We start from the raw sequence: 27,036 nt of genomic DNA, 5'->3' as shown, positions 1-27,036 counted from the left end.
AGACACCAACACAGTCACTCCCTTCTCACACCATAAAAGTACCACCAAACCCCTTCTCTACTACCATCATCTCCACATCATGGCAATGGCATTCTCCACCCTCCTCTTCCTCTTCCTCTTCCTCTTCCTCTTCCTATCCTTCTCCTCGCTCTCCTCCGCCCGCATCCCCGGCGTCTTCTCCGCCGGCCCATGGCAATCAGCCCACGCCACCTTCTACGGCGGCAGCGACGCCTCCGGCACAATGGGTACTCCTCAACCCTCTCTTTCTCTCTGCTCATGTTAATTAGTCATAATTAAACCCACTAAGTAATGACGCTCTTGTACTACGTACTTAACTAGGCGGTGCGTGCGGGTATGGCAACTTATACAGCCAAGGTTACGGCGTGGAGACGGCGGCGCTGAGCACCGCCTTGTTCAACGATGGGCTGAGTTGCGGCGCGTGCTTTGAGCTCAAGTGCGTCGGGGATCCCAAATGGTGTCATGGTGGAAATCCGTCCATCTTAATCACCGCCACTAATTTCTGCCCCCCGAACTATGCTCTGCCGTCGGATAACGGCGGGTGGTGCAATCCTCCGCGGCCGCATTTCGATCTCGCCATGCCCATGTTCCTTAAGATCGCCGAGTACCGCGCGGGCATCGTCCCCGTCTCTTACCGCAGGTGACTCTCTAAAATTAGTTAATTACTCCAAAATTTAACTAGTTAATTAGTAATTAGTGGGAGAGGGGAAAATAAGGAGGAAGGGTAGAATGGACTTTTACACCATCACACGTCATAAAACCGCGTCGATCTTTGGAGACTGCGACGGTGACAATGGCACGTGATCCCATATACCAACCCAGGTCCACCCCCTCATATGTCATGTCATGTCATCCTCCCCAAAAAAAGAAGAAGTTATATTTAATTTAACTAATTATTAATATTTAATTAATTTCTTTCTTTCTTTCTTGTTAATTAATTAGGGTGCCTTGCCGCAAATCTGGAGGCATACGATTCACGGTAAATGGCTTCAAGTACTTCAACCTAGTTCTGATCACGAACGTGGCGGGCGCCGGCGACGTAGTCCGCGTGAGCATCAAGGGTTCTCAGACCGGTTGGATGCCGATGTCACGTAACTGGGGCCAAAACTGGCAATCCAATGCCGTCCTCGTTGGTCAGCCTCTCTCCTTCCGCGTCACCAGCAGTGATCACCGCACCTCTACCTCCTGGAACATTGCACCTGCCAATTGGCAGTTCGGCCAGACGTTCGCCGGGAAGAATTTTAGGGTCTAATCGGTCTCCACTTAATTATCTAGTAATTATCATAATATATATTAGCACTGGTGGGTAATTGGGTTTTTTTCCTCAAACAAAATCACCCACCATGCTTACTACTGTTAAATTTCCCTCTTTTCATTTGTTAGTGTAATTGACTGGTTTAGGTTGTGCTGCTTCGTTTGGTAGTGAGGATGGGATGGGACTCATCAAGAGAGTTTGTAGCAGGCAGTTGAAGTGGCTGCCAAGTCCAGAATGGGAGAGCTGTGCAGCCCGCAGCTGCTTAAATATATCTAAATCTAATGTTATTGTACTAGTTTGTGTTGTGAAAGAAAATAATAAATAAATATATATATATATATATATATTTAAGATCTATTTGTCTTTAAATTCTCTATGACTAGAAGATGTATGAAGAATTGCCTCTGTAACAAAGTGATACGGCTCTGCTTTTGATGATACATTTTGCCTGCTAAAGAGGTTCCAGGATCACATGGCTTCCAGTGTCACTACCCTTTCATGCAACTAACAACTAGACTGGTACAAAATCTACTAGAGCTAGGTCCATTGTGAAAGAAAGGAGGAGGAGAGGCAAACAACCAACCTTAACACAAAGCCAAAGGGCCAAAACCTATCCCAATCCCATGTGAATCTCAATCCCCTTCCTCATTCTATGACGGCCTACCAACCCCCTTAACTCACCTCCATCTCACCATTGAAATCACCCTACTTGTCTTTTTAAAAGCCTATTCGAAACCTGTAACTTATGTTGTGAGGTAATAAGATTCGGTAATCATTTATATCTTGCACAACTTCACATTCATATATGCTTCATGCTTGGCATTTAAGTTTGAAGGACAATGGTCCAGTGTGTGGATTCTGGGATGGGACCAATAGATGAGGTCCCTTCATGTCCCTCCTTTCACCCCGAGTCTATGTATCTTGCTATAAGTCTGGGCTCTGGGACAATGAGATCCAGCTGGGAGAACCCAGTTCATAATAATGAGAGGAAGCAGTAACTGGCAGCAGGATAAGACATGCTGGTGAACAGTGATGACTGATGAAGAGCTTTATTACAAAGCAGATTGCCCATGCCAGCCCCATGGAATCATTATTAGTCTTTTCAGACATGTTTTGATTCAATGGACTACTGTATATGTGCACATCCTTTGTCAATCCAAACAATGATCTCTCCATAGTTACACATTTTAGAAATTAGATTGCATCATTATTGTTAAATTTGCACATAAAAATTGCAAATTGTTAGTCCAATGCTGCCAATTCGTTATGTTTGGACTCGAAATTTTATTAACTTGACCCGTGTTTGAGTTTAATAAATTTAATTTTTGAGTCGGGCTTTTATTGAGCTTGATTCGTTAACACCTCTAGGTTTTGCAAGGCTGGGCCATAACTACCAGCCGGACTAAAGCGAAACATAAATTGGGCCTTCAGGCCCACCGTGTCCCTAAAGGCTATTAGGGTCATTTGCCTTCCTATATACGAGAAAAAGAAAGGTCAACGGCATTCTCGGGGATAAAATCTTCGCCGATGGTGATGTAGTATATATATAATTTTAATTTGTAAATCGAAAAAAATAAAAATAAAAAATAGCGTAGGTTTTTTAAGATCATATTCCGAACATAACGAAGAAGAATTGAGTTAATTAGAAGAATAATAAAAATAATAAAGAGGATTCAAAAGTGAAAACAAGAGAAAAGAAGGATGGGGTGGGGCTCATATCAAGTGTATTTGGTGAAGAAAGCCGTCATCGTGGTGGAAACCCAGCAAAAGAGAGGAGAAGACGCCAAGCCCCAAATTGAAGAAGAGCGGCACCTTCGCTTTCATTGCTAGGGTTTCCAAATTCCCACTCAAGCCTCTCTCTTTCTAATCACAGCCCCTCCATTAATTCCTAAAAGACAAAACAACAAATGCCCACCAAAAGAAAAAGGAAGAAGAAGATGAAGAAGAAGAAGAAGAAGAAGAAGACGAGGATACGACTGCCGAAACCCTAATTTGCCCCCAATTCCCAACGTTCTACTTTTTATACATCTCATTTGTGTGGCGAAAGGTCTAAAATAACCCTTGGATCACTATGATACTGCATATTGCAGAAAAGTCCTCCTTTTTAAGTTTTATTATATAATCAGGCAGTTCATACCAAAAGGAAAGAGAGAATGTCTTTTCAATAAAACTAAAATATAGGCGGTCATTTGTAAAAAAACCTTTGACAAAATATATATTAAAAAAAAACAATTGCTGCTGAACAATGTTCATGGTATCATACTAGTTTATAGCAAACTTGTTTTAGTTTCTTAAACAGTTACAGTTCAAGAGGCAGCAAGTAATGGAACTCGGCATCATAATTCTCAAATTCCACCATCTTTGACAGTGGTACCTTGCTGCTCCCCCCACTCAATAATTCCTTTATCACTCTCTTCAATGATCCAGACCTTGGCAGTTGGCTGTAAATCCACTCCAGGAGTGACTCCGTATCGTCGGCGAAATCGCGCATATGCCAGTGCAGATGTTTTGGTATGATGATCTTTTTCTTGCCAGTTATTCTCACTGAAGCTTCAAGGTATTCCACTTTTGCTTTCTCAAGCTCATCAACCACATCTTCTGCAGTGTAGACTCTCAACTGCATTTCATCAATAGTTTATCAACTGTCAGATACGTGGCAATCAAGTCTATGATTAAAAAAAGAAAAAGTTTCCAACATCAGAAAAATCCAGATTAGGAGAATTGTGAATGATTTATTTATGAGACTGCTAGTAGGAAGAAGTGATAGTGATCCACATACTGCTGGCGATGACCGGCTGCCTCTGCAAAGTGCGAATGTAACATTAGGTTCAGGGTATCCCAGACCATAAGCATGTCGAAGAAGGCCTTCTCTTTCGTCCATGATCCCCTTAGTTCATTAGAGATTAAAACTTGTCAGTAATGAGGGTTGCTGAGAAAGAAAGTGGATTAGAATATTATACTGCACAGAAATAAGCACAAATTTGATGGATATGTAGCTCACTCACATGTTTTGTGTCGGAGGAACTCCTGAGAATGAAATGTTCGATTGCGAGTGCATTTAATACGATTCCTCCAATGTTAGCAGCAGCCTAAGTGACATGAACAACTTAGTATCTGTAAGTTAACATACTTCTGGAACTCAACAAAGCACATAGCCTTAATAGTTGCTATGCATATTAAGCGTGATTCCGGTACACATGAGAGATAGAATGATACATATGCAGTTTAGATGTAAACCACATAATATTCCTTTATGTGATCTAAACTGCATAGATGACTGACGGGAGAAAGTAACGCCATCCTGCTTTCTTTGCATAGTTTTCCTTAGATTTGCAAATGTTTTAAGAAACAATGTGAGGCTTATGTTTTATGATTGCTCACATCCATGTTGAGTTGAACACTGGGTGGTGCTACAAAAACATTTACCTTGTTCAGCAGTGCAAGCATTTTATCTGGAGATGATGGTAAACCATGCTGTAGAAATGCCTGAATTCATAATTTGTTTCTCATAAGCAATATAATTAAAATTTAGTCTTTGTGCATAATGTTCATAAGCATATCTTACTATACATGCATTATGCAGGCATTGTATATGTTGATCCAAAATGCCACCCTCTGCTTGTACGTCAGAAGGCTTAGCTTGATGGTACAAAGCTTATGCATCAGGGCTCTGAAAAAAATAAAATGAAGTGGAATTAGTATCATAACAATATCTAGGTTAACAAATGATTATTCACATTCGGTACAAAATTATGCATGTTCTTGATCATCACTGAATACACTTATAAAAGGCTGGATGAAAATATGCAAGAATACTGTCAAGCAGATTCAGCAGAATATCATCCATATCTTGTATGAACAGAAATGTCCTATTGACTATTAAATTAGTTTTCCTGTTTCGGCAATGGGATTTCTACAGTTAGTAGGAACTTACCTCAACCTTCCAATAGCTGGAAGACACAAGGAGATGCGAGTTAGATCAAATGAACCTCGTGTGAAGTGGATGAATTTTGCTGTTCCATTCGTATCTGGCAACACACCACAAATATCCAATTCATGCATTATGTTCTTTGATCTTATGCAAGAGATATTAAGCTTTGGAACGATTGTTCAGAATCAAGCTGACCTGATACCTGCCTCAGTTTGTGGAAGATGCTGATCAGAATTCTGATCAGTTCCTCCGAGAGCTTGTTTGGCGAGTCGGTACTGATTTCTTTGTCTACAAGGCTGAAGCTGCAGTCTGATTCATTGCGTCTTTTGAGTTTATCGGCTTCCTCATCTGTTCAAGCAATTTTAAGGCTTTCATCATGGTCAATTGGAAAGAAATAGTTTAATTCTTCTCCTCAGAAGGGCATGTAAGAAGAATTTTTACCATTTATCCTTGTGTGGGGGATGGTTTTATTTGAGACTAATCCCAGATAAGCTTTTCTTTCTTCCTTGATCGTTTCACCTCCTCCTGTATTTGGTAACTCTGGCAGTTGTTCACCATCTCCAACCTCTTTTCGCCCGCCTAACCCACATAAAAAGTTTCTCTGCTGTCGTTGCCACCATTGCTGTTGTTGCTGTTGCTGAAAGTTCCATTCTTTGTTCTGTTTCCTCTCTTGATATAGGCATAGTTTCAAATCTTCCAGTTTTCTCTCGAGGCAAATAATCTCTTCTTCTACCATTGCTAATTCTTCAAGAAGCACCTGAACCTGCACCAATTTATATTACAGACAAATGTGATTATGCCACCCAGTATAAGATTTTGTCTGCACTTCTGCAATAAACAAGGCTATCTTTGCAAAGTCTCTATGTTGGTATTCTGCTTTGTGTTAGAGAAATTCAGGTAAAATAAGTGCAAGAATATTGCAAGACATCGTTCGGTTGCTTAATTTTCAGCAGAGATGAACACAAAAGTTGCAGAACTCACTTGAGCTGGACACATACCTGCAGAGGAACTAGTGAAGAGAGACATGAATGCCAGACAAATGGTCCCTGCAATGCCAACTTCCAAATCTGGTTCAACTTCTGCTCCTTCGCAAGTACAATTTGTAGCTCGGCCACCTATAATTTCATCATACCATATAAAGAATTCATTCACTTCCCTCTCCACTTTGAGGGTACAGTATGAGTTCAGTATTCTACCTCTTCCTCTAGCTCCAGTCTTCTCCGATGCACATCGTCTCGCTCCATCAGGAAGTACATGAGCTTCATCACAGTAAGTTGGAGTGATGAGATTTAAATCCAAGTTCTGAGAGCAGTAATGGGTAGAGGTGCCATCAAAAGCTAGAGGTGAATTCATTTAAGATTCTTTGGTGCTGAAACGAAGGCTTTGTAGATGAGCAAAACAATACTGTAGGAATGGAGAAGAAAAGTAGGCTACTTGTTCACAGCTTTGGCTATAGAAAAAGTTTGCTACACCTTGTTCTTCCCATGTAACCCAACTAGGTCGGTGTTGGTGTTAAACCTTACAACGTGCAATGCATGACTGGTTTAATAGCTGAAGCGGTTGAAGAGGGAGTTGGAACACTGGAGCATTAAAGCCTTAGGTCTATCTTTCTTGCTCTGATGATGATTTGAAAATGTCATCAGAACTGAGGTTATTTATTTAATCTTCCAATTTAGACAAGCTTTTTTTCTCCATGGCTTCTAATTTATGACGATATCACCGGCGACCTGTAACAGTAACAATATGGAAACTGAGAAATGCAAGAAAACATGCCTGTTTTGAGATACACAGTTTCTAGGAGTAAAATAAGGGGAGGGAAAAATTTTAGTAACAATATTTCTTTGTTATTAAAAAAAACATCAAGTTTGCCGAGCTACAGTTATGGCATAGTCGATAAACATTAAGAGTACTCTAGTACAAGCATAATTACAAACTAAGGGGGCTTCCATGAAGCTATTGACTGGCTGTTGCATGAGCCAAAAAGGTCTGATCGACCATCCAAGGAATGGTCAGAAGTCATTCTTCCGAGACAAGCATCTCACATAATTCAGCAAGGCCTCACTAAAGTTGCTTGGATCGAGAGCATATGTTGCAGAACAAAAGCACGTGCAGCAGGTGTGACAGTCTTCCCTCTGTTCATAAGAACTTAAGAAGGGTAATCTGTCTATACTATTAACTGAGGTTTGATGATAGATATCATGCCATAGCCCATACGCCATTGGTTGTCAAGCTGCCAAGAGTTGAGGCTCTGCTGCTGATGGCTCAAGCAATGGACTTTTCTGGAACTCATTCCTCAGCTGCCCACAGGCTGCGTTAGCATCAAGTCCACGAGTCTGGCGAACACTAACTGTTATCTTTCGAGATTCCAAAGCTGCCACAAAAGCTAGCACCTGCCAAATTCAAAAGCAAATCAGAATAATTTGTATATACAGTTTACATGCATTCATACAGGACACTTAATATTGAATTAATATATACCACTTTCTTGTAGGGCCTCCTGTATTCAGAACCTTCTATTGGGTTAAAAGGTATTAGGTTGACATGATAACCACGACCACAAGCACGGAGCATTTCGGCAAGTTCTATTGCATGCTCTGCTTTATCATTGATCCCAGCTGCCTCATATCAAATATGGAAAGTGTTTAGAACAATCATTATTCAACCTTTGTTCCAGAACATAAAAAATGAAATCATAACGAGGGCCAAATACCTAAAAGTGTATACTCAAAGGTCACCCTGCGTCCGGTCTGGAGAAAATAGTCCTTGCAATCATCCATAAGTGCACCCAAGGGATAAGACTTTGCACTGGGAACAATTGTTTCTCGAAGTTTCTGATTAGGAGCATGCAAGCTGAGGTACATGTATGATATGAATCAGTAAGAAACACAGAATAGAACACAACCCAAGAAGGATACAAGCTAAACAGTTATTAGGACTAGGTATATTCTATATGCCTCTTAGATATGCATGTTCCATGAGCTAGGTTGAGTGACAAAGCACTTGTTGTAATTCCTTGCTTAATGATGTTGCAGGCACAACCAATGTAAATGACTCTTTTTGCACATACTAGAGATCCTAAATATTCAGGATGGACATCCAAGAGGGTTACATACCTGACAGCCAGGGTCGACTGAAGTTTATGTGATGCTAGCATTTTAATTGTGTTCGGAACACCTACTGTGGATATTGTCATCATCCTTTGCCCAATTTGCACATCCTTGAGGTGAAATACATGTCAGTTCAACCATTACCAGAACTTATGCAACACAGAAAGAATGACACAGCAACATCACCAAGCAAGCCTTTCAAGGGTTTCGAAATCTTGAAAGAACAACCAAGAAAGGATGATAACAAACAAAAGAAAAGATTTAAACTTGGGGAGGAAACAATATTGGACCTTATTCAAGCATCTGTGTGCTTCCAACACGGACTTCAGGTTCAACATGGGCTCGCCCATCCCCATGAACACAACATTTGTCACCCTGTGCTTGAAGAGTTCCTCTATAGCCAGTACCTAAATCCACCACATGCTAATCTTAGTAACTAAAACAAGATAAACACTACTCTAAACATATCTTCTTGTAGCCAAAAAGAAGAAGGCTTCGGAGAACCTGCTCAACAATCTCATGTGGGTGGAGGTTTCTCGAGAACCCTCCCTTTCCCGTAGCGCAAAATGAGCAACGCAAAGGACACCCGACCTGCTTACACCAACAATTATCAAATCCTAGAAGAGAATAAAGCAAGAAGTCATAGGCATGACAGTATTCCATGTCTTGATTGTTATACCTGTGACGATATGCAAGCGGTGAGGCGAAAGGAACCTTTCTCACTATCCTCAACTGGTATTCCTACACTTTCGATCAATCTATTATCCTCCAACTTTAATAGTATCTGCAAGATTGCATAGAATGAGAAAGAACAAGATGCTGCGAGGAATGAGTATAAGTGCTCTATATACTCCATATCTTATCCATATTCATGGGAATAAGAATAAGTACCTTAATAGTGCCATCTGCGGCGGAAACAGCGCGATGAACTGGTGATCTCCCCACACTCCACCCGTCTCCATGAAGCGCATCACGAAATGCCTGAGGCACTATCGCACCGAGAAATAAATTTAAAAATCGATGAAAAATGACCAAAAAAGAAACGAACGGAATCGAGATTAGGGCTAACAATGAGCAAACTCTTGGATTTCTTTAGCCTTGGTCTTGTACAAGAGATCATGGAGCTGCTTCCCTCTATAGCTTTGCTGCTCCCAATTCAAATCAAAATCAGTGAACTAAAAAGGATAAGAAATTAGGGTCCACTTAAAAGCCTTACTACCTGTCCGAGGTCGACTGCGAGTTGTCGGAGCTCGGGCTCGGACAAGCCGAGGAGGACGCGGGAGTCGGTATGGGGTAAGCGAACCCCGGGTGAGGAGATGGCGGCGGCGCGGGAGCGCAAGGCACGTGCCAGTGGAGCTGAGCACACGTGCTGCAGCGCCGCCATTGGAGGAGGAGGAGGAGGAGGAGGGGGGAAGGGGAGAGAGAAAGAAGGATAGGAGACTAGGGGCGCTACACCTACGAGTGTATCTTCGCGTTAGATATTTTTGTTCAAGTAAAAGGTTCACTTAATGGGCCCAGTCAAGCCCAGCCCAACTTAAACTTATCACTTAATCCAGGCCCACAAACTTATTATATACTCCCCTCTGTTTTCTTTTATTATTTGGCAATAATCCGTGCTCACTCCCAAAAAATCATAGATAAAGTAAAAAATAAATCATAGATAAAGAGCTACTATGAAGCATGAACCACCTGTACATGCACACTCAACCATGATAATGGTAATGATAATGATAATGGTAATGGTGATGATAATTGACAAGCGTACAATGATATATAGTGTGGAAAAGGATGAGCAAAAGCACAAAAAAGCTATACAACAGCAGCAAGGCAATACAGAACGCAGGCCAGATATAAGACTGGCCTCAGTATCTCACTTTACTACTCACTCTGGAAGCTAAAGTATATTACATCTCCCACTCAAGCATAAAGAGGGGATGCCGATGGCCTCGGATAGGCAACCCTGCCATTCGCAACTTCCCCGGAACTTCTCCTGCGGTACCTCTGGCCGTTGCTTTGGCCGCTCATCTTGAGCTCTGAGTTAGGGTCCTTCCTGGTGTCCTTAGCACCTTGAAGTTGTTCTAATTCCAATACTACTTGGTCCATGTTCGGCCTGTACCTGGCTTCCACTGATAAGCACTGGAGCGCTAGAGAAGCAGCTTTCTGGGCTCCCGTCAGTGAGTATTGGTCTCCCAATCTGGCGTCCAATATGCGGAAAATCTTTCGCTTGCTTGTGAGATAAGGCCTCGCCCACTCCACTAGATTGTGCTGTCCCGAGGGGCGATTCTTGTCCAAGGCGCGACGACCGGATAACATCTCTAGAAGAACAACTCCGAAGCTATACACATCGCTCTTGGTAGTCAAGTGGCCTTTAAAATTGAAATTAGCAAATTAAATACTAAATCAATGCACACCCCCATGTTCATATGTCATAGAGAATCAAGAATGCAGAGAATAGCTTGGCCAGCTAGCATTATATTAAGCACAACTCTTGAGTAAAATAATTTAATAAGATTGATAGTACACATGGACAACTCAGACGTACAAATAATATCAAGAGAAGTTTACTTCCTCATTTGACTTCAGCATTAAATGGCATCCAAGGATACTAAGTTTCCAATTCTATAACAGTAAGTGCATGAATCCAGCTATAACTGACGTCAAATTTGAATTATTGATGTGTATTCTGCATCACTGTCATGCAAGTTACGTGAGATACCCCAGCACTGATGGCTTGGTTTGTTTATTTAAAGTATCTTTCCTACCAGGATGTCTCATGTGACTGAATTCCTTGTCTATTGTATTAGGTTTAAATAAAGAGTAGGTCTCGCACAAAGGCTCAATACCAATCTATTGAGTTGGATAACCATAGGTTGCAGTTTTCCTTCTTGTTTACTAGTCGGAGATTGCTCAAGTGCAGTCAATTATAGATGCAATGCAACCAAAGAAAACTACCTGTTGCAAGGTATTCAGGAGCGGCATATCCATATGTTCCCATGACCCTCGTGGAGACATGACTTTTACCATCAATTGGACCATCTTTTGCCAGTCCAAAGTCAGAAAGTTTTGCATTGTAGTTCTGTAGATGGAAACAGTTGATTTTTCAGATTGAATCGCTTTACACTGGAAAGAATAAGGCAAACCATAATGTAACATACTGAATCCAGGAGGACATTAGAGGTCTTGAAATCGCGATATATAACTTTTGCCTCGTCGCTGTGCAGAAATGCAAGCCCTCTGGCAGCTCCAAGAGCAACCTTCATTCGGAGGTTCCAAGAGAGTGGCTGGAAGTGTGAACCCCCTGAGCCATAATTGACATATTAATCAGCAAGAGCTAGACACAGCATTACGCCCAAAAAGTACGGGAATGGTCTCCAACCAAGCATGAGAGATCTAGTTTCTATACGTCCATTGAAGATAATATAACCAATTATAAAACTTACTCCTGAAAAGATGGTTCTCCAAGCTTCCTCGGGGCATAAACTCATAAACAAGAAGCCGTTGTTCATCCTCTAGGCAATATCCGATAAGCTTTACAAGATTGGGGTGAGACAGCTGACCCAGGTAATTAACCTCTGCCTGCAAGAAATTACAAGAAATCACATTTCAACCTTTTCTATAGAACACCCAAGAAATAAATTGATCTCACCAGGTCAAAAAGCAACTATTTTGATAGAATTTAAAACTAAAGAAAAACTCTTTTCTCAGGAAAAATGGTACTCACCAACCATTCTTTGTGACCCTGGTAGCCTTCCTGGTTGAGCTTCTTGACAGCAATAACCATTCCAGTCCCAGGCTTGGCTGCTGCAAATGTGTGTTCATCTATCCATCCCTTGAAGACTGAACCAAAACCCCCCTCCCCAAGTACGCTGTCTGGGCGAAAGTTCCTGGTCGCGGTTCTCAGCTCAACGAAGGTAAAGCTCTTAACATTGGCTGACTGCAAGATGTCACCCTCGCTCCGAGGGGTCAGAGGCGCAGATGAAGCTGAAACTCGGCTGCTAGAGCTACTCAAGCCGGTTGTCTTCCTGCTTACACTCTTAGAGTTCGCCCCTAAGCATCCAAGACAACATGTTGGAAACAAAATATATATTCTTTCGTAGGAGAAGTTTCACCAAAATAACAAGAAAAATGATAGCCATGAACAAATCAATATTCCTGATAGGACTAATTTTGCACTGACATATTTCTCCAAATGAGATCATTTGAAAGAAAGAAACTACTATAAAGAACTTCTAAATGTCACGAGGAGGAAAAAAAAAACTCTGCTCAAAGTTCTTTGTTAAATTAAAGATATGATAGATGAAAGGTGGGTTAATCAGAAATGATTGCACATTATTTCAGGAATTGGACATAAATTCCCACCTTTGCATAGTTCCGAAGGAAAATGATGTGGATTTAGATGTAATAGAGGCGAGGCAAACTGTTTGACCTGGCAAACCACCAATCAAGAACTATGAACTCAAAGCTACGGATCAATTCCACAACTACTAGCAAACACTGATGAAATTAATTCCGATCAAGAATGTTCCATTCAAATCAACAGCTTAGAAGAAAAACAGAGATTTATTGCCGAAACAGGCCGATAGAATATTTAAACTGAGACAAGTTTAAATCTTTCATATTAAAAACCATTGGCTTTCGAGCAAATCCACCGAAATCTCTGCCCTTGTAATCTCTAATTCAAAAGTAGAAGGGATTGAAATTAAAAAAAAAAAAAAAACGGGGGGGAAATTTGCAACAACAAACCTGAAGTAAAAGCGCTGCGCAATGGACTCTCCGAGCTAATCTTCGCACCCCAACAATTCCCCATGGCCAATCCAAACAAAAAGCTCAAATAAATAAAGTCTTCTCCTATTCCACCTTCTCCTCTCTCTATAAATCCCGAAGGAGGCTAGCGCTGAAGACAGATCCGTGATCCAAACTACCGGATCGCTCCGAAAGACCTTCCGTTTCTATCAAATCCTAGCCCACTTTTACAGAGGGCTCGAATCAGGGCCAAAAGGAGCTCGAAAGGATAGCGAAGAGAGAGAAGGAGCACTAGAGATAGAGAGAGAGATATATATGTACTAAAAAAAAAAGATGTCGCCTTTTGTCTCCTTTCTCACCTTTGGGGGAGGTGATTCTCTTTTAGACCTTCGCGAAGGTTGACCCCCCTTTCTCTCTCTCTATCTCTCTCTTCCCAAACTTTCTCTCTCTAGAGCTCCATAATAATGCAACCAGTGAAGGGGAAATTGTGTGGGGTTGCATTAATGGCGGCCGTTGGTCCCCCAGTGAAGACGACGAACGTCGAAAAAGCTTTCTTCTAAATTACGGGCTTCTTTTGCAAATAACCACCTGCACCTACCTTTAATTGTGGAAAGTTAAAAAATAAATAAAAATAGATGCATGCTCCAACTCAGACATCGCTTGTAGAAAAATAAATTAAGTTTCGACATAGATATTTAATGATGTTATTATTTTCCAAGCCATCTCACTTACTTTCGAGTTTGGACTCTTTATTTCCCCCCCTCCAATAGTATAAATTTACAATAATAGTGGTTAGCAGTTAGGAAGCATCATAGCATTTAAAAAATAAAAATAAAAATTGGGTTAGTAGGCTAACACTCCCAGTTATTAACCTCATCTTTTTGGTGCGCTAAAGTTAATGTTTGGAGACAAGTGAGTAGATATTTGTTAAGCTACGCAACCACTAACCAGGGGCTTATTATTAAGCATCGGGTCAAAACTCAAAAGGGTAGGCTGGCAATGCCTACTTGCAACTTTCCCACGGGATTGGCGGCTAACACTTGACCCTTTTGTATACACCCCCCCCCCCCCCCCCTTTCAATGAATCCAAACCCCTCGGTCTTAGTGCATCTGTATGGGAAAACAAACACTCACGAGAATCATCTGATACAAGAGAAACTATATATTTATATACGAAGATTAATATGGTTAAATATAATATAAATTGCGTACGGCTACCTGCCCTGAGACTGAGACTCACAAAGTCAATGAATCACGATAGGTATTATATTCAACTCATTTTCTCGTACTAAATAATTAACGAAAATTAGATTAACCAAGTAGGCTTACCTAATTTATTGCATGATAACTTTTTTTTGTTTACATTTTGTGAGTGCTGCTGGCATTTTATTTGCACGTAATTAATTAGACCATGGTATTTTTAAAGGTGTTTGAAAGGGTGGCGTAGGTTCGTCTTGAGACTTTTAAATGTAAGCTAGATCTCTGTTTACATGTGAGGGAGCTTAGCCTTTTCCTCCACCTACTTGTGGTTATGGTTAGGCAAGCACCACTTTCACTTTGACTCCACCTCATGTCTCCCTCATTTTCCGTGGAAATTAATACTTCTTCTATTATTATATATGCGAACCAATGAACAGGATCTAAGTGTATAAAGATAGTATTATTACCTTTTTTTTGTGGAGACAAAAATAGTTTCTGTATCTATGGGATGGATGGTTACGTAGTCTGTTTAAAATTTGATAGAATAAAATAAGACATATGTTTGCACATTTTTGAATTAAGAGTTAAAAGATCAGCTAGACCTATCCTGCTGAAGGATTTAATCTAATTCCTCTAGCGAAGAGGATTTTCTATCTCAGATAATCATATCCGTCACTTGTTTACCCTTTCAATCTGATATTATCGGCCATGTTATATATTTTTCCTATAAATATGACAAATTGTAACACTCTTGAATATTATAGTTAACTATCAACATTTCGTTACAATGCCTTGTAGCCGCGACGGCACTGCCCTCTATCCTTGTAAATTCTTCATTATGGCTTTAGCATCTGTTTATCACCTCTACCCTTGGCTTTCCATAGTCCGAGCACAATTATCATTGTCTCGCTGAACTCCAGTGACACCTTCGCGATTAGTTCTACCATTGCTACTGCCAGTCTGCCACTACTACAACCAAATATCCGCTATCGTTCCGGATGGCAAAGCCCGCCCCATCCGAGTTGAGTTTCAGCCGGCCGGTTACTTGTCAGCTCTTGAATGGTTTGAGTGATATGGGCCTTGGTCATTCCTTTATTGGGCCGAGAAAGGCCTGAGATAGGCCCAAGAGCAGTCTTAGCGGGAAAAGAAGTTTCCCGCCTTTGAAGACAAATAACTACTAACAAGATCGTTCTGGTAGCTAGGGTTCCTTTCCTTTTCTTCTCACTGTAAGCCCTAATTATTCTCGAATCTGGAGAAATGGCTGGCCAATCCGACCCAAGTCTCACGATTTTTTCTGCTCCGGAGGTATCGATTTCAACCCAAATGTCTGACCGTTGTTGTTCTTTTATTTTCTGTCGCAGTTGATTAATTAACTACTTCGCGGATCTCAGGTGGAGTTTCTAGGGGAAGACGAAATGGTGGAGATCGTCCCTAACATTAGGATGGAATCTTTGAACATGATATGCGTAATTCCAACTTTTCCCTTTCCTTTTTCTTCTAAAATAAGTATACATCTGAATTTGCGATTTTAATTTCCCTGATATAACTTATAGTTCGTAAGAGATTGGATTGATCCGTGAGATACTTGATTGTGGTTCTATCAGGGAGATTTTGGTCCGTTCTTTCCCCAAATGGCTAGCAAGGTGCCGCTTTGGCTTGCTGTGGCTCTCAAGAAACGAGGGAAATGCACTATTCGTACGCCGGATTGGATGACAGTTGGTGAGACTTTCTTCTCCTTAGCCTTGTAAATTTCCTTACGCCTATAATTCACGTGACTAAACACTTTAAGTGTGCGACGCCCTTTAGTGTGCTTATTTGCCATCAGAGATTATTCATTAGATCATAATGAAGTCCTTTCTTGCTTTCTTGTTTGGTGCTTTTGCTAGAGAGGTTGACACAGGTGCTGGAAGCTGAACGAGAGTCGCCTAGAGAATTTCAACCACTGCCTTTCCATTATGTTGATATTTCAAGGCTTTTGTTTGACCAGTATGTGACTAGAACCATGTTTTTGTTTCTACAGTCTTTTGTCGTTGTTACAACATTGCTGATGCAAAACCTAATTTTATTGTTTCCAGTGCTCGTGATGATATCCCGGATGCATACATGGTGAGTTTCAAACATGCTTACAGATTTTATGTGCTTATGGTTCTTCTTGAGTACTTCACTATCAGATTTATTACCACAGGTGAGATCTTTGATTGAGGACATTAGAGATGTAAGGTTTCATAAGGTAGAAACTGGCTTAGAGATGATATCTGGTCGTACATATGCAGTAAAAGTACGTGTATTTGACTCCTTATTTATATCTCTTAAAATTCCAAATTTTCTTTTTCCTGTCTAGTTGATTTGTCACTGGAGAATTCCTCATTATCTTATGATCAAGGAGTAATTACCTTACTGTACTTTGCTTCTTCCAGCTCAAAAATCTCTCTGCAATGGAAGTAAATATAGTGCGCCCTTTCATGGTTAGAACCTTGCAGGCTTTCTATAAACATGATAGCCCAGAAATGACTCAACAAGAAGATTTTGTGGGAAGCAGAAGACCACAAGTGGCTGATCGAGCTCCACGAGTAAGTTGGTTAATTTCTTGTTAAGTTGGCAGCTAACTTTTCACGCACTCCCTTAACAAAATTTTTGTTGCATCATATAATTCAAATTGAAATGCAGGAAATAAATATACTTTTATCACTTTTGGCAAACTAACTGGTTAGGAAGTGAATTTCTTGTATTTCTTTTTTCACTAACTCATATATTTGTATTTTCAGAGAGATTTAAGGCGAAGATGATTACGTATGTCTTCTCCCATAATCACCGAAAATTTGATTCCAGATGTTGGAACTTTTCATCAGATGAAGAAAATGTAGATGCATCAATGAAGGTAGATATTTTTTTCTTTGCAGTAGAATTTTTCTTTCTAATTAAGCTATCTGTTGAATAGAGTTGGCAAATGCTGCTTTCCTTAAGACATCCATTTATATTCAATAACAGAGTTTTCATAGAATATATTCTATGTTACAAGGCATGTAACACTATATAGCAGAATCCTTCATGGGAGCCTGGTTATTCTGGCCCAGTTTTGAGTGTCAACACTTGATCCAAGTTTGGTTATCATCTTATTTTGGCAGACCTGCACTTTTAGCCTTTACTTCCTCATTGTTTTGCATGTTGTCCGTTAGCAGAAAAGCAAGATTGTTTTCAGAGTTTTGTTTGTCCATTATTGCAAGTACAGCAAGGATCCTAGGATGATAATTATACTAGATGCTTCAATTAGATGAACCTATGAAGGTTTTGTTCCATTAATACTTTCCTGTTATAATGAGGCCTGGTAGAAAAGTTCACTGCTAAGCAAGCGAATCAATAATTCCAGCTCACTTGTTGATAGAAGATGATGACTATTTGTCTTACTGGTTACTGTGAAGAAAGATTCCCATCACTATATTAAATTCACGAACTGTTGAATGAGTGCAGTGAGTGCAGGTTTACATATAAATGAGAAAAAAATATTTTTAATTTTCTAATTGCTCAATAATTAATACTTTGGGGAATAGACCGTTTCATATTTGGACAACAGATTATAAAAAAAACTCCTGGGTTGGGGCTGGAATCATTAGAAATTGCTTTCTACTTAAGTTTCCACTGAAAGTGCATCCATGATTTTCAACCTATTACTGCAAATTCCATGTATAGGGTTTTGATTACTTAATCTCTAGCATAATCTAGACATTTCACTAGTGTAAGACTTAACATTATAAATAATTGAAGATATTAATAGCCTCAAAGATATGTTGTTTGTACTTTATTAGTAGTGCATTCTTGGTTTGAAACTCCATAAGGGGTAATGTTTTATACACTTCATGAAATTGTGAGATTGGGTTCTTTAGAGGTCTGCAGAGACAAGGCCATTTGTGCTCTTGTTAGTCTCATTACTGGTTGTTGACCTTGGCTATTCAATTATGGGTTTAATCATCCTTTCCTTGTCTAACTTTTGTGAGTAAGACCTATTTGGCTTTGAAAATTCGTATAAGCAATTATCTTCTTTTGGGTTAAGTCTTTAGAATGAAATTGTTCATCTGGTTTTTCATTGAATTCTTGGTTGTTTTGGATAGAACAGAGCTAAACGTTTCCCATTGGAAGAGGTTAGATCATTTAAACTAGTCTTAACTAGGGGCTTCTGTGTGATGAGAGTTGGGTGTAGACATCCTAGTAGTTGTTTCCTTTCATCCTTTTCTTTGCCTTTTTGTTAAATAATAATTGCTGCATAATAATGCCTCCTAAATGAACAAGTATTTTATTCATCAGCCTTCATCATTATGATCGAGTTAACGAGGAAAGGATGGAAATTGTTAATCTGAAAAAGCTTTTGAGAGAATATCGATGACAAATCTATTACATATTTGCATGGAATCTGGAGACTAGTAGAACCTTCGTAGGATGGTGGTCACGAGGTCAGTAGGCAGTTAGATTGATTAGTTCTTTGCACGTACAACCTGTGAAATTATAGAGATCCCAATCCAAGTGAATTGTATCCACCGGTTATTTTATTTTAGTGACACAATGTTTGGACTGTCACCTGGGATGTTTCTAGTTGATAAAAAGGTTTTGAATAATCTATTATGAGACTATACTGGCTTTAGGTTTTTTTTTTTTTTTTTTTCCTTTTCTTTCAGAAGATTTTGCCTTCCATCATATTCTAGATGCCTCTTTTGAAATGTACTTTGCCTCTTCTCTTTCATGCAAAGTTGCTAGATCATGGTTACCTTTTTTTTATCCGTCACAGCCATTAAGTTTCGGGAAAAAAAAGAGAGGAAAAATCAATCTCTCGCTAGAAACAATCCAAGAGAAGCTTCTTCTTTTTTCTTTCTTCTGCATTCTGGGTGCAACTTGTAGTAATCATTTGTCATAAAATTCAAGGATAAAATGTTCAACTCTCATGCTTTATTTTTGTAGGATCACTGCCATATACGAGATTTGTAATTCTTGAACATATTGATTATTTTTCTGAATTAGAGAGTGAAATTTTCAATTTGACGTGCTTCAGGATGCTAATAAGACCCAATTTTCTTCCTAATGTGGAGTTTACCTTTTGAGCTTCCGGTAGTAATTACTCTTCTCTTTAGCTCGGAGGCACTTCTTATTAAGCGTCGGGATTGGAAAACGTGATCGATGTCAGATCGTCAGCGGATTAAAATACATACAGCCCATCTCATATTTCCCTTCCGCACGATTCATAGCAACCATGAGATTAGGTGGCCGGTGGCCCTCATGCATGAGGATAAGGACATCTATTTTAGTGAGTGCAACCAAATGATTGGCACTAAGTACCACCAATGGATGGCCTCCTATTTATGCATACATTGCTAAAGGATTTCTTCCTCATCATGATAAATCCATGTCTTTATTATCGAGTCATGATTCTATTATCTTTACAATTTTTGTTTTGGCAAGTTGATCATCCAGTGGCAGTAACCAAATTGCAAGTAGACCATATAGTATAAAATCTTCGAACTTCGGCATTTTTTTTAGCTACTTTAACAACTGCCATTTGGGATTTCTTTTAGCTACCTTAACAACTGCCATTATTTATAATATATAGTTACCATGTCCTAGCGAGTTAACCTGTTCGTTTCTGGTTCTCTAGATTTTGATAATTTCTTAAAATTATGTGCTTAGTGCACGTGTGGTGGTGTACTATTCTTTTATTGCATGGTACTCAAGAGAATAATTATATATCTTTTCTGCAACCAAGACTGCAGTAAGAAGTTGCCTGCACATTAAAAAAAAAAAAATATATATATATATATATTTTATGGAGGGGGTTGGCATGGTAGACCATCTCTAATTTCTTGGCAGGAGATTGAATTAATTATGGCATCGTTTACATAGTCAATGCTTAGGTATTGATGATCTCCACAGTAAGACAAAATGCTTTGCCCTTGGAGTCATGCATGCTGTATGGCTTCTATTGGGTTTGCTGCAGCAACTAACTCGAAGGCGAGGCGTATTTCCTTATGACCAGCTCCAATTGAGCATTGTATTACTCGCCGTGTAACCAAAATTCTCAGCACACGACAAGCAAGTGGGACAGTTGCATTTGCGAGTCAAGGGAGACGACAGACTGAAACAAGTATAGTTGAATAGTATGAATGAGAGTATGATGTGTATTTTATATACACGTTAGACTAATTGGGTTCTCTGACTCTTTAGAAAGAAATAGTCACAGTATAAAGAGAATTTGATTTATTTTTATTTATTTTTTAAAATATTTAGGAAAGAAGCGAGGAATTCAACGGCGCGGGCACGTGTATCCCTTTTGGTGTGGGTCCCACAGGGGAAGTCGTTAGTAGATGAACACGGGTGGACGTGGCCCGGACACGGCTTCCTCCTCGCTGTCTCGAACCCCCGAAACTTGGTCCGCAAGGCAATTCATTCATCATTCGCATTTAAACTTTTCGTAATGCCTTCGAACTTACCGGGTTGCCCTCGTAGGCCCCATGTGATGTGACGGTGCCGTCCTCTACTCTTCTTTCTTCCTCGTCAAGTCGTTCCATATGATTGACCTACTACTACTCCCTCCCTCTTTAACGATCAAATTTAAATATTTGCCTATTTATAATAATTGATTTGGAGCCACATGTTGGCGATATATATCCAGCTCACCACCCTCGACAATATAAATAAATATTCATCATTATTCCTTTACACTAACTCCATCTTTTATCGCATGCTTCCTGTGTTTCTTGTCTACAAATTCAATCGCCATTTCTCTATATAAGGATAGTTGAACATGTGACTCTATACATTATATCTCTTATATAAGGATATATTACTTTATCTTGTTAGAAATTTAGCTTTGATAGCAATATTAAATCTGATTCGTCTGCAGCTAATTCTTTTGGTCGACAGGCATGGGGGACCATGAGAAAGGGAAGTCCGAACGAGCACGTCGAGCTATAAATTGCGGTCCAAGTTGGATCCTGATCTTTTACTCTAATTTTGGATTAGTATACTGCCTTCGTCTCATAGTGATAATTAATCTCTCTTTTGTCACATAAACTTACACAAAACATTTATTTGGTAATACATTTGGAAAAAGACTTAAAACGGGGGCATGTACAATGAACCCAGAAATAAAAATGTCTCTGTGCATCTTCTTTTGTTCCTCCTCTAAACAATAAACATACCTATTCCTATTTATGAATCATAGCCAACGGAAAAAAGGGAAGCAGGAAACGATTAATTAATTAATTAATTACACCACAATTAATCCGTGCCTAATTAGTGATTAGCCCATATTTAGTTAAGGGGCAGTTGTGACAGCCGAACTACATGTCCCACTGGCCCTAAATTTGGCCAAAGCCTCCGCAGCAAGGAACGGTCCGATCTGCCCGGATCGCCAAACGGACGGGTGCGATCGCACGGAGTTTAGAAAAAAAAGAATATCGAACGTCGCGATAAGGCGAACGGGGGGGGGGGGGGGGTTTATCCTTTTCCCGCCGAAGGAAAAGGAACTCCCCCGTTACCTTCGAGGACATTATCGTAATTTCGGACCGTCGGTGGCGTGTTTATATATATATATATATATGTGGCGACCACCTTCCTATGGCTTTCGCGTCTCAACCCATTCCTTCCTTCCTCCCTTCTCCCGTCTTATCCCTCTCATTTCGTATCCGTGAATACGTTTTTCTTCAAATTTATCACCGTTTGAGAGGAGATTAGGTCTCGGGGTCTTGAATCTTTCGTCGATATTAACGTGAATTCCAAATCGCCTCCCGGTGTATAGATTCTCGTTTCCGCCGAGGAATTAATTCGCGCGTGTTTATGGGATTTTGATCGAAAAAAGGGTTTTTCTTTAGGGCTACAATTAGGGCTTCGGCTTCCGATCTCATGCTTTTAGCGAAGGAGTTCGGGATCCGGGTTGGGGAAACGTTGTCGCCGACGACAGTCTCGCGGCGGCGTCCCGCCAAGCTGGGGTCCTGGGGATTGGATCCGCGGATGGCCACTGGCTCCGGCGGAGTCAGGAGTGCCGCCGGCGATGGCGATTGCCGGATCTGCGCGTCCGTTGAGAACCTGTGGGTGAAGAGGAACGCTGGGGAGGGGAGGGAATTCGTGGGGCAGATCGGTGGGTTCAGCCACGAGAGCGAGCACGACTTGGCGATGATGGTGAGTGATTTCTTGGAGAATGGAAGCAGTGGTAATGAGTCACGGTATAGTAGTGATAGCGATTCGGGGTTCCCTGATCTCGGGCACCTTGCCGAGAAGGTTTTGGTGAGTCCCAAATTTTAAATTTCATAGCTTTTTTAGTCACTATGTTTAGCAGTTTATATGTTTTTTGTTTGATAATTCTTTTTGCGTCCTCTTTAGGGATTTATTCATACTATTCTTGCTGATTAGTTGTAGTGCTTCTCATCACAACTTATATTGAGCTTTAGCAATTTTATTTAATTCTATGCGGTTTCAAAGTTTGAATATTTGCAACTGAAATATATAAAGAACTTTAAAGCAGCGAGGCGTCTGCACCTAACCCTCTGCATAAAACGGAAACTGTGGCTTTTTTAACTCCCTGATAGATGAGAATTGTACTAAGTTGCCTGATAATGGGAAAATTAAAATGTCCAGTTATACACTATCCAAAGACAAACTTTTAAGGCCTACTTCATTGACCTAATGATCTTTTCATATATTATGTGTTTAGAGGAGAAGAAAAGGATAAACTTGAACCAGTCTTGATTGCATTAATGAGTGGGTCCTCAATATCAAATCATAGTAAAACTCGTTAGTTTCTTCGGCTGCTTGTTTTTTCTTTACTAATATTGGATGTATGAATGGCTTTTTCATGACTTAGTAGAAGTTTACCATCAATTTTATACCAATCCCCTTAGAGAAGAATATCCCATGATCTTGACCAATCTTACATAGTATTGGAGATCCCACTTTTTTCTATGAAGAGCGCCTCCATACTTTAAAATCAATTTGTCTTATAAAAATGTTACTGATTGAATAGTTTGTAAAGTCTGTCAGCATTTTTCAAGAATGAATTTTATGCTTAGGTAAAAAGCATAATCTCAGTTCGACTAACTGAAACCATGCCAATAGTTTTCATGTTAAATGTGCATTGCTGGTGATATGTGATCCTCATTAGTAGTCACATCATATGGTCCACAATTTCTGTTGGTCACTGAAGAGTATTCCATTTGTTTCTGTCCATAAAGTTGAGGTAGAAATGGTGCCCGAAAGTACTCAGTTAAGGTGATAAAAAATTATGATAACTAATGATTTAATGTGTATACTCTAGTTTAGTATTGGCACTGGAATGTAGGAGCACCATAGCTAGCGGATTAATTAGCTCTTTAACTGTAATGACATCCATAGTGGCTATATTTCAGACCGCCTTATTGGTTAGCTGACTTCAGCCCTTTTACCTTTCTTATGTTATGTGTGGTTCAAAGAGATTGATTACATCTTTCAGCTTATGGTTGGGTTTGGATACTACTGAGGATTTCATACTTCTGATAGCCACAATGATTATAGTTGTTTTCATGAAGAAGTTGGAATTGTTTCATTGGTGTATTGAAGTATGGAGGTAGATTCTTTTATTTATCTGTTTTTCTATGTGAGTAAATATTTAATTATATATGAGCTAATTGTATCTATAATCTCATCCTTATGAATATGGTTCATCTAATTTTTTCGACCAATGAATATCAATTTAGTTTCTCTTTTTGAATTTATTCTGCAGTTCTATAAACGAGCTGTTGATCAACACGAGAGTGATCTGCTTTCAGTTGTGCATCCACTTTTGCTTTCTGTTAATAAGTCAGACCTTCGTACCGTCAAAAATGGTCCATGCAATGCCAGCTGTATTCGGCACTTGCTAGTCAAGCTCCTACGATTATCTGGTTGTGATGCTGCTGTATGCTCATCCAAATGGCAAGGCTTTGACAAAGTCCCTGGAGGTATTGTTTGTTAGAGCTTGTGTGTTGATCTTTCTATGGAATTCTTTGACATTCCCATTGAACGGCTTTCAAAATGCTCCTGTTTATATTTAACAGGTGATCATGAATATATTGATGTGATTGTTGGTGGCAGCACTGGGGCTTCTGAGCGTCTGATCATTGAGATTGACTTCAGAAGCCACTTTGAAATAGCACGGGCGGTTGAATCATACGATGCGATTTTGAATTCCCTACCAGTGGTCTATGTTGGCACCCTTCCGAGACTTAAACAATTCTTGCAAGTTATGGTCGATGCTGCCAAATGTTCTCTCAAGCAGAACTCAATGCCGCTGCCTCCATGGAGATCCTTGGCTTATCTGCAAGCAAAATGGCACTCTAAATATGAGAGAAAAACTAGTTTAGCTGGAAGAGACATCCATGATACCTGTTTTGATCATAAGCAGTGCAAAGGACATTTGAAGAGGTTGAAATCTTCCTTGCAGCTAGAAATGGAAGCAGAACGTTTGTTGAAGCCTATTATCACTGACAAGAAATCGAGGGCAAAGTTTGAGAGGCGACGATTATCCCTGCTCAGAAGTTAATAAAGGTGTTAAAAAACAGGGAGGAGGATTAATTCATTTTCCGGGTATAATAAATAGCGAAGAAAATACCGAGTGCTTTTTATTTTAACGAAAAATAGCCCTTTCTTCTGTCAATAAAGACGAGATATCAGTTCTTTACTCTACAGGTTTATCATGGCTAGCAATAGTAAAAATAAAGAGCCAAGTTTTTTGAAGGCATATCAACTGAAGTATTGGATTTTATTCACTGCATTATTCCTCTTAGTCAGCAGGAGGCCGACAAAGATAATTGCTCATCTGGTCAACCTACTGAATTGCGTGTACTATAGTAATTTCTTCCATTTGGGTTATTAAATCATCCCTTCTTTTCTAACTTTTTCCCACACTGGAATTCTTTACATTTCTGGATAGCGAAAGAAACCTTTCTTTATCCACTTGTAGCTCTTCATATATATGTTGTTATAAGACAGTTGTGACACTTGTTTATATTGTCATTCTGTTGCAATGAATTTGTTGTTGGATGGTCAATGCACCTGTTGCCCTATTTTATGTAATCAGTGCTGGTTATGGAGTTATTTACTGGCATTATTGTACTCAATTAGGTAGTGTGGCTTGTCTCTCTATATTTTTTATGTGGAAAGATGTGAAATTTTGGTTCAACCTTGATCCAGTGATTGAACAGCTCTCCTCCTCTTGCATAGCATTTGATCATTGGTGGTGGCAGAAAGGATAAGATAAGGACCACACCTCCAATCTAGGTGGTCATTCCTCTTTATTTAGAATAGTAGCCAAACGCCATATTTATTGCTTTCCCTGTCTGAAAACATTGTAAGCAATAGAGATAATGCCAACCTTGATCTGCAAAAAAAAAAATAGTTAAAAGACAATAAATAAGGGTTTTCTTCTTTGAAAATTAGGCATCAAAAATTAAATGCACACCTTCATTAGAAACTTAACCAGTAACCACTCTAAATCACCAAAAATTGAAGTGTAGCACAGTAAAAGTAATATTAGCCTTTCCAAAACTAAATACCACACACTACAACCTACATCCATTTATTGCATTAGGGAACATCGCAATATTCAAACCAACGAAAAATACAAACACTAACCACCACTATCTAATGCATCACATGACCCACAATCACGATCAAACATTTGCCACCACTAATAACTATAACATTACCCAATTCAAATATAGTTCCATTACATACAAAGTAAAAATATAAACTTCGGGTGTCTACAACATTAAAGAAAAAGAAGTCTCCTGAGATCAACATATGCTCTCCCTTAGCAGAATCAACTATCAAGTCTTCATCCAGTATCATTGGATTCTGCTCATTGTCAATATGCAACAACTTTCAAACCTTGTGGTGCTCCTCTTCTCCTAACGTATTTATCAAACATAACACAATATTTCTATACTAAAAATAAAGCTCCTCTAACATTTCTTTTTTCTTTCTTTTAAAATATTATATTATTTCTCTCTAGACATATCATCCACATGATAGCAATATTAGACAAGTTCCATCGCGCTTTTGCCTTATTTTTGCATTTATCTTTTCATTCAAAAATCACTATGAAATTCTTTGCGAGAACAGCTTATCTAAATACATACTTCAATAATTGACGCACATGCTTCACATAAGCATACTTAAAAAACATGAGTCTAATGGTTTCTTCTCTCCCACGAAAAATATATATATTGTTCCCGGTCCAATCCCTCTTCAGCAAATTATCTTAAGTCAAAATTCTATTATTTCAAGTGAGCTAAATAAATATTTTTACCTTTTTAAGAGTACTTTAATATTCCAAATACTAGGTAGCACCCCCACCATTTAGAAAACCACATAATATAGAATCTATCTCTAGCAAACCTCCACACATGCACAGTATTCTTCACGTAGTTTATAAGGTCCTATTCTTCTAGCAACAAATTATCATCCAAAAATCTAACACACTTCATAATCCAGTCTCTATTATTTAAAATCTTTGCTATTATCACCTCACTGTCTAAGCCACCTAGAAATCTTACTGCAAGGCTGCAATCTCCAATCTATATATCCTTCCAGAATTTAACAGACCTGTCAGATCCATCTTTTCAATTCAATCCTATCTTAAAAACATCCCACTTCCCTTTTCTTGTAGGAATAAACAACCCATTATAAGATTATCCACAAAGAATGAGGTTGGAGTGATTCATGAATATCTAATATGGGTTTGATGTTATCCCTTCTTCTAGAAAGTGGAAAGAGACGCCAACCTAAGA

The 27,036-nt window shown here is 39.5% G+C and overlaps 6 protein-coding genes across 8 annotated transcripts; 3 read left to right on the top strand and 3 right to left on the bottom strand.

The window, feature by feature from the left end:
- Positions 1-33: 33 nt before the first annotated feature.
- On the top strand, positions 34-1,618 carry LOC140764644 (expansin-A6-like). The gene is made up of 3 exons (XM_073103315.1): positions 34-245; positions 340-658; positions 961-1,618. Exons 1-3 carry the CDS (start codon positions 80-82, stop codon positions 1,268-1,270), a joined length of 795 nt encoding a protein of 264 aa, XP_072959416.1. The 5' UTR covers positions 34-79; the 3' UTR covers positions 1,271-1,618.
- Positions 1,619-3,485: 1,867 nt separating this feature from the next.
- On the bottom strand, positions 3,486-6,919 carry LOC140764481 (uncharacterized). Its single transcript, XM_073103066.1, has 11 exons — positions 6,677-6,919; positions 6,401-6,573; positions 6,203-6,319; positions 5,646-5,967; positions 5,400-5,552; positions 5,208-5,301; positions 4,844-4,943; positions 4,700-4,759; positions 4,279-4,362; positions 4,053-4,160; positions 3,486-3,890 (listed from the first exon to the last, which is right to left on the bottom strand). Exons 2-11 carry the CDS (start codon positions 6,467-6,469, stop codon positions 3,573-3,575), a joined length of 1,425 nt encoding a protein of 474 aa, XP_072959167.1. The 5' UTR covers positions 6,470-6,573; positions 6,677-6,919; the 3' UTR covers positions 3,486-3,572.
- A 149-nt stretch (positions 6,920-7,068) lies between these two features.
- Positions 7,069-9,775, bottom strand: LOC140764483 (uncharacterized). Its single transcript, XM_073103068.1, has 10 exons — positions 9,531-9,775; positions 9,381-9,456; positions 9,203-9,300; positions 8,991-9,095; positions 8,816-8,902; positions 8,602-8,718; positions 8,318-8,421; positions 7,915-8,054; positions 7,683-7,819; positions 7,069-7,594 (listed from the first exon to the last, which is right to left on the bottom strand). The coding sequence occupies exons 1-10, from the start codon at positions 9,693-9,695 to the stop codon at positions 7,430-7,432; spliced, it is 1,194 nt and encodes a 397-aa protein (XP_072959169.1). The 5' UTR covers positions 9,696-9,775; the 3' UTR covers positions 7,069-7,429.
- A 234-nt stretch (positions 9,776-10,009) lies between these two features.
- Positions 10,010-13,495, bottom strand: LOC140764482 (receptor-like cytoplasmic kinase 176). Its single transcript, XM_073103067.1, has 6 exons — positions 13,055-13,495; positions 12,033-12,358; positions 11,752-11,887; positions 11,467-11,609; positions 11,264-11,387; positions 10,010-10,677 (listed from the first exon to the last, which is right to left on the bottom strand). The coding sequence occupies exons 1-6, from the start codon at positions 13,116-13,118 to the stop codon at positions 10,229-10,231; spliced, it is 1,242 nt and encodes a 413-aa protein (XP_072959168.1). The 5' UTR covers positions 13,119-13,495; the 3' UTR covers positions 10,010-10,228.
- Positions 13,496-15,447: 1,952 nt separating this feature from the next.
- Positions 15,448-21,072, top strand: LOC140765601 (DNA replication complex GINS protein PSF2). Of its 3 annotated transcripts, none has more exons than XR_012105200.1 (9): positions 15,448-15,559; positions 15,646-15,720; positions 15,859-15,973; positions 16,141-16,240; positions 16,330-16,360; positions 16,440-16,532; positions 16,672-16,824; positions 17,020-17,132; positions 20,522-21,072. XR_012105200.1 is itself a non-coding variant. In XM_073104762.1 (8 exons), exons 1-8 carry the CDS (start codon positions 15,512-15,514, stop codon positions 17,038-17,040), a joined length of 636 nt encoding a protein of 211 aa, XP_072960863.1. In that variant the 5' UTR covers positions 15,448-15,511; the 3' UTR covers positions 17,041-17,264. The 3 variants fall into 3 exon arrangements, 1 of the variants encoding a protein (XP_072960863.1); XR_012105201.1 differs by lacking the exon at positions 20,522-21,072 and adding an exon at positions 19,293-19,508; XM_073104762.1 differs by lacking the exon at positions 20,522-21,072 and having other exon boundaries at positions 17,020-17,264.
- A 773-nt stretch (positions 21,073-21,845) lies between these two features.
- Positions 21,846-25,427, top strand: LOC140765113 (uncharacterized). The gene is made up of 3 exons (XM_073104032.1): positions 21,846-22,519; positions 23,991-24,207; positions 24,304-25,427. The coding sequence occupies exons 1-3, from the start codon at positions 22,139-22,141 to the stop codon at positions 24,786-24,788; spliced, it is 1,083 nt and encodes a 360-aa protein (XP_072960133.1). The 5' UTR covers positions 21,846-22,138; the 3' UTR covers positions 24,789-25,427.
- Positions 25,428-27,036: the final 1,609 nt, after the last annotated feature.

This window comes from Typha angustifolia, chromosome 8, assembly GCF_048772165.1.
Source record: "Typha angustifolia cultivar Huaian chromosome 8, ASM4877216v1, whole genome shotgun sequence".
In the NCBI taxonomy this organism is placed as follows: domain Eukaryota; kingdom Viridiplantae; phylum Streptophyta; class Magnoliopsida; order Poales; family Typhaceae; genus Typha; species Typha angustifolia.
Note: the sequence above shows the minus strand (reverse complement) of the source record. Positions and strands in the feature narration are given on the sequence as shown.

Excerpts from the sequence above, each read along its gene's own strand:
- LOC140764644 (XM_073103315.1), top strand. The coding sequence starts at position 80 with ATGGCAATGGCATTCTCCACCCTCCTCTTCCTCTTCCTCTTCCTCTTC. Across the intron at positions 246-339 it reads CGACGCCTCCGGCACAATGG|GCGGTGCGTGCGGGTATGGC; the intron begins GTACTCCTCAAC and ends GTACTTAACTAG. Across the intron at positions 659-960 it reads GTCCCCGTCTCTTACCGCAG|GGTGCCTTGCCGCAAATCTG; the intron begins GTGACTCTCTAA and ends TTAATTAATTAG.
- LOC140764481 (XM_073103066.1), bottom strand. The coding sequence starts at position 6,469 with ATGAAGCTCATGTACTTCCTGATGGAGCGAGACGATGTGCATCGGAGA. Across the intron at positions 5,553-5,645 it reads CCCCCACACAAGGATAAATG|ATGAGGAAGCCGATAAACTC; the intron begins GTAAAAATTCTT and ends TTGCTTGAACAG. Across the intron at positions 3,891-4,052 it reads GCAGCCGGTCATCGCCAGCA|TTGAGAGTCTACACTGCAGA; the intron begins GTATGTGGATCA and ends GATGAAATGCAG.
- LOC140764483 (XM_073103068.1), bottom strand. The coding sequence starts at position 9,695 with ATGGCGGCGCTGCAGCACGTGTGCTCAGCTCCACTGGCACGTGCCTTG. Across the intron at positions 9,096-9,202 it reads CCGCAGATGGCACTATTAAG|ATACTATTAAAGTTGGAGGA; the intron begins GTACTTATTCTT and ends GCAATCTTGCAG. Across the intron at positions 8,903-8,990 it reads CCGCTTGCATATCGTCACAG|GTCGGGTGTCCTTTGCGTTG; the intron begins GTATAACAATCA and ends TGGTGTAAGCAG.
- LOC140764482 (XM_073103067.1), bottom strand. The coding sequence starts at position 13,118 with ATGGGGAATTGTTGGGGTGCGAAGATTAGCTCGGAGAGTCCATTGCGC. Across the intron at positions 12,359-13,054 it reads GCGCAGCGCTTTTACTTCAG|GGGCGAACTCTAAGAGTGTA; the intron begins GTTTGTTGTTGC and ends TTGGATGCTTAG. Across the intron at positions 11,388-11,466 it reads CTAATGTCCTCCTGGATTCA|AACTACAATGCAAAACTTTC; the intron begins GTATGTTACATT and ends TTCCATCTACAG.
- LOC140765601 (XM_073104762.1), top strand. The coding sequence starts at position 15,512 with ATGGCTGGCCAATCCGACCCAAGTCTCACGATTTTTTCTGCTCCGGAG. Across the intron at positions 15,560-15,645 it reads CGATTTTTTCTGCTCCGGAG|GTGGAGTTTCTAGGGGAAGA; the intron begins GTATCGATTTCA and ends CGCGGATCTCAG. Across the intron at positions 15,974-16,140 it reads GCCGGATTGGATGACAGTTG|AGAGGTTGACACAGGTGCTG; the intron begins GTGAGACTTTCT and ends TGCTTTTGCTAG.
- LOC140765113 (XM_073104032.1), top strand. The coding sequence starts at position 22,139 with ATGCTTTTAGCGAAGGAGTTCGGGATCCGGGTTGGGGAAACGTTGTCG. Across the intron at positions 22,520-23,990 it reads ACCTTGCCGAGAAGGTTTTG|TTCTATAAACGAGCTGTTGA; the intron begins GTGAGTCCCAAA and ends TTTATTCTGCAG. Across the intron at positions 24,208-24,303 it reads CTTTGACAAAGTCCCTGGAG|GTGATCATGAATATATTGAT; the intron begins GTATTGTTTGTT and ends TATATTTAACAG.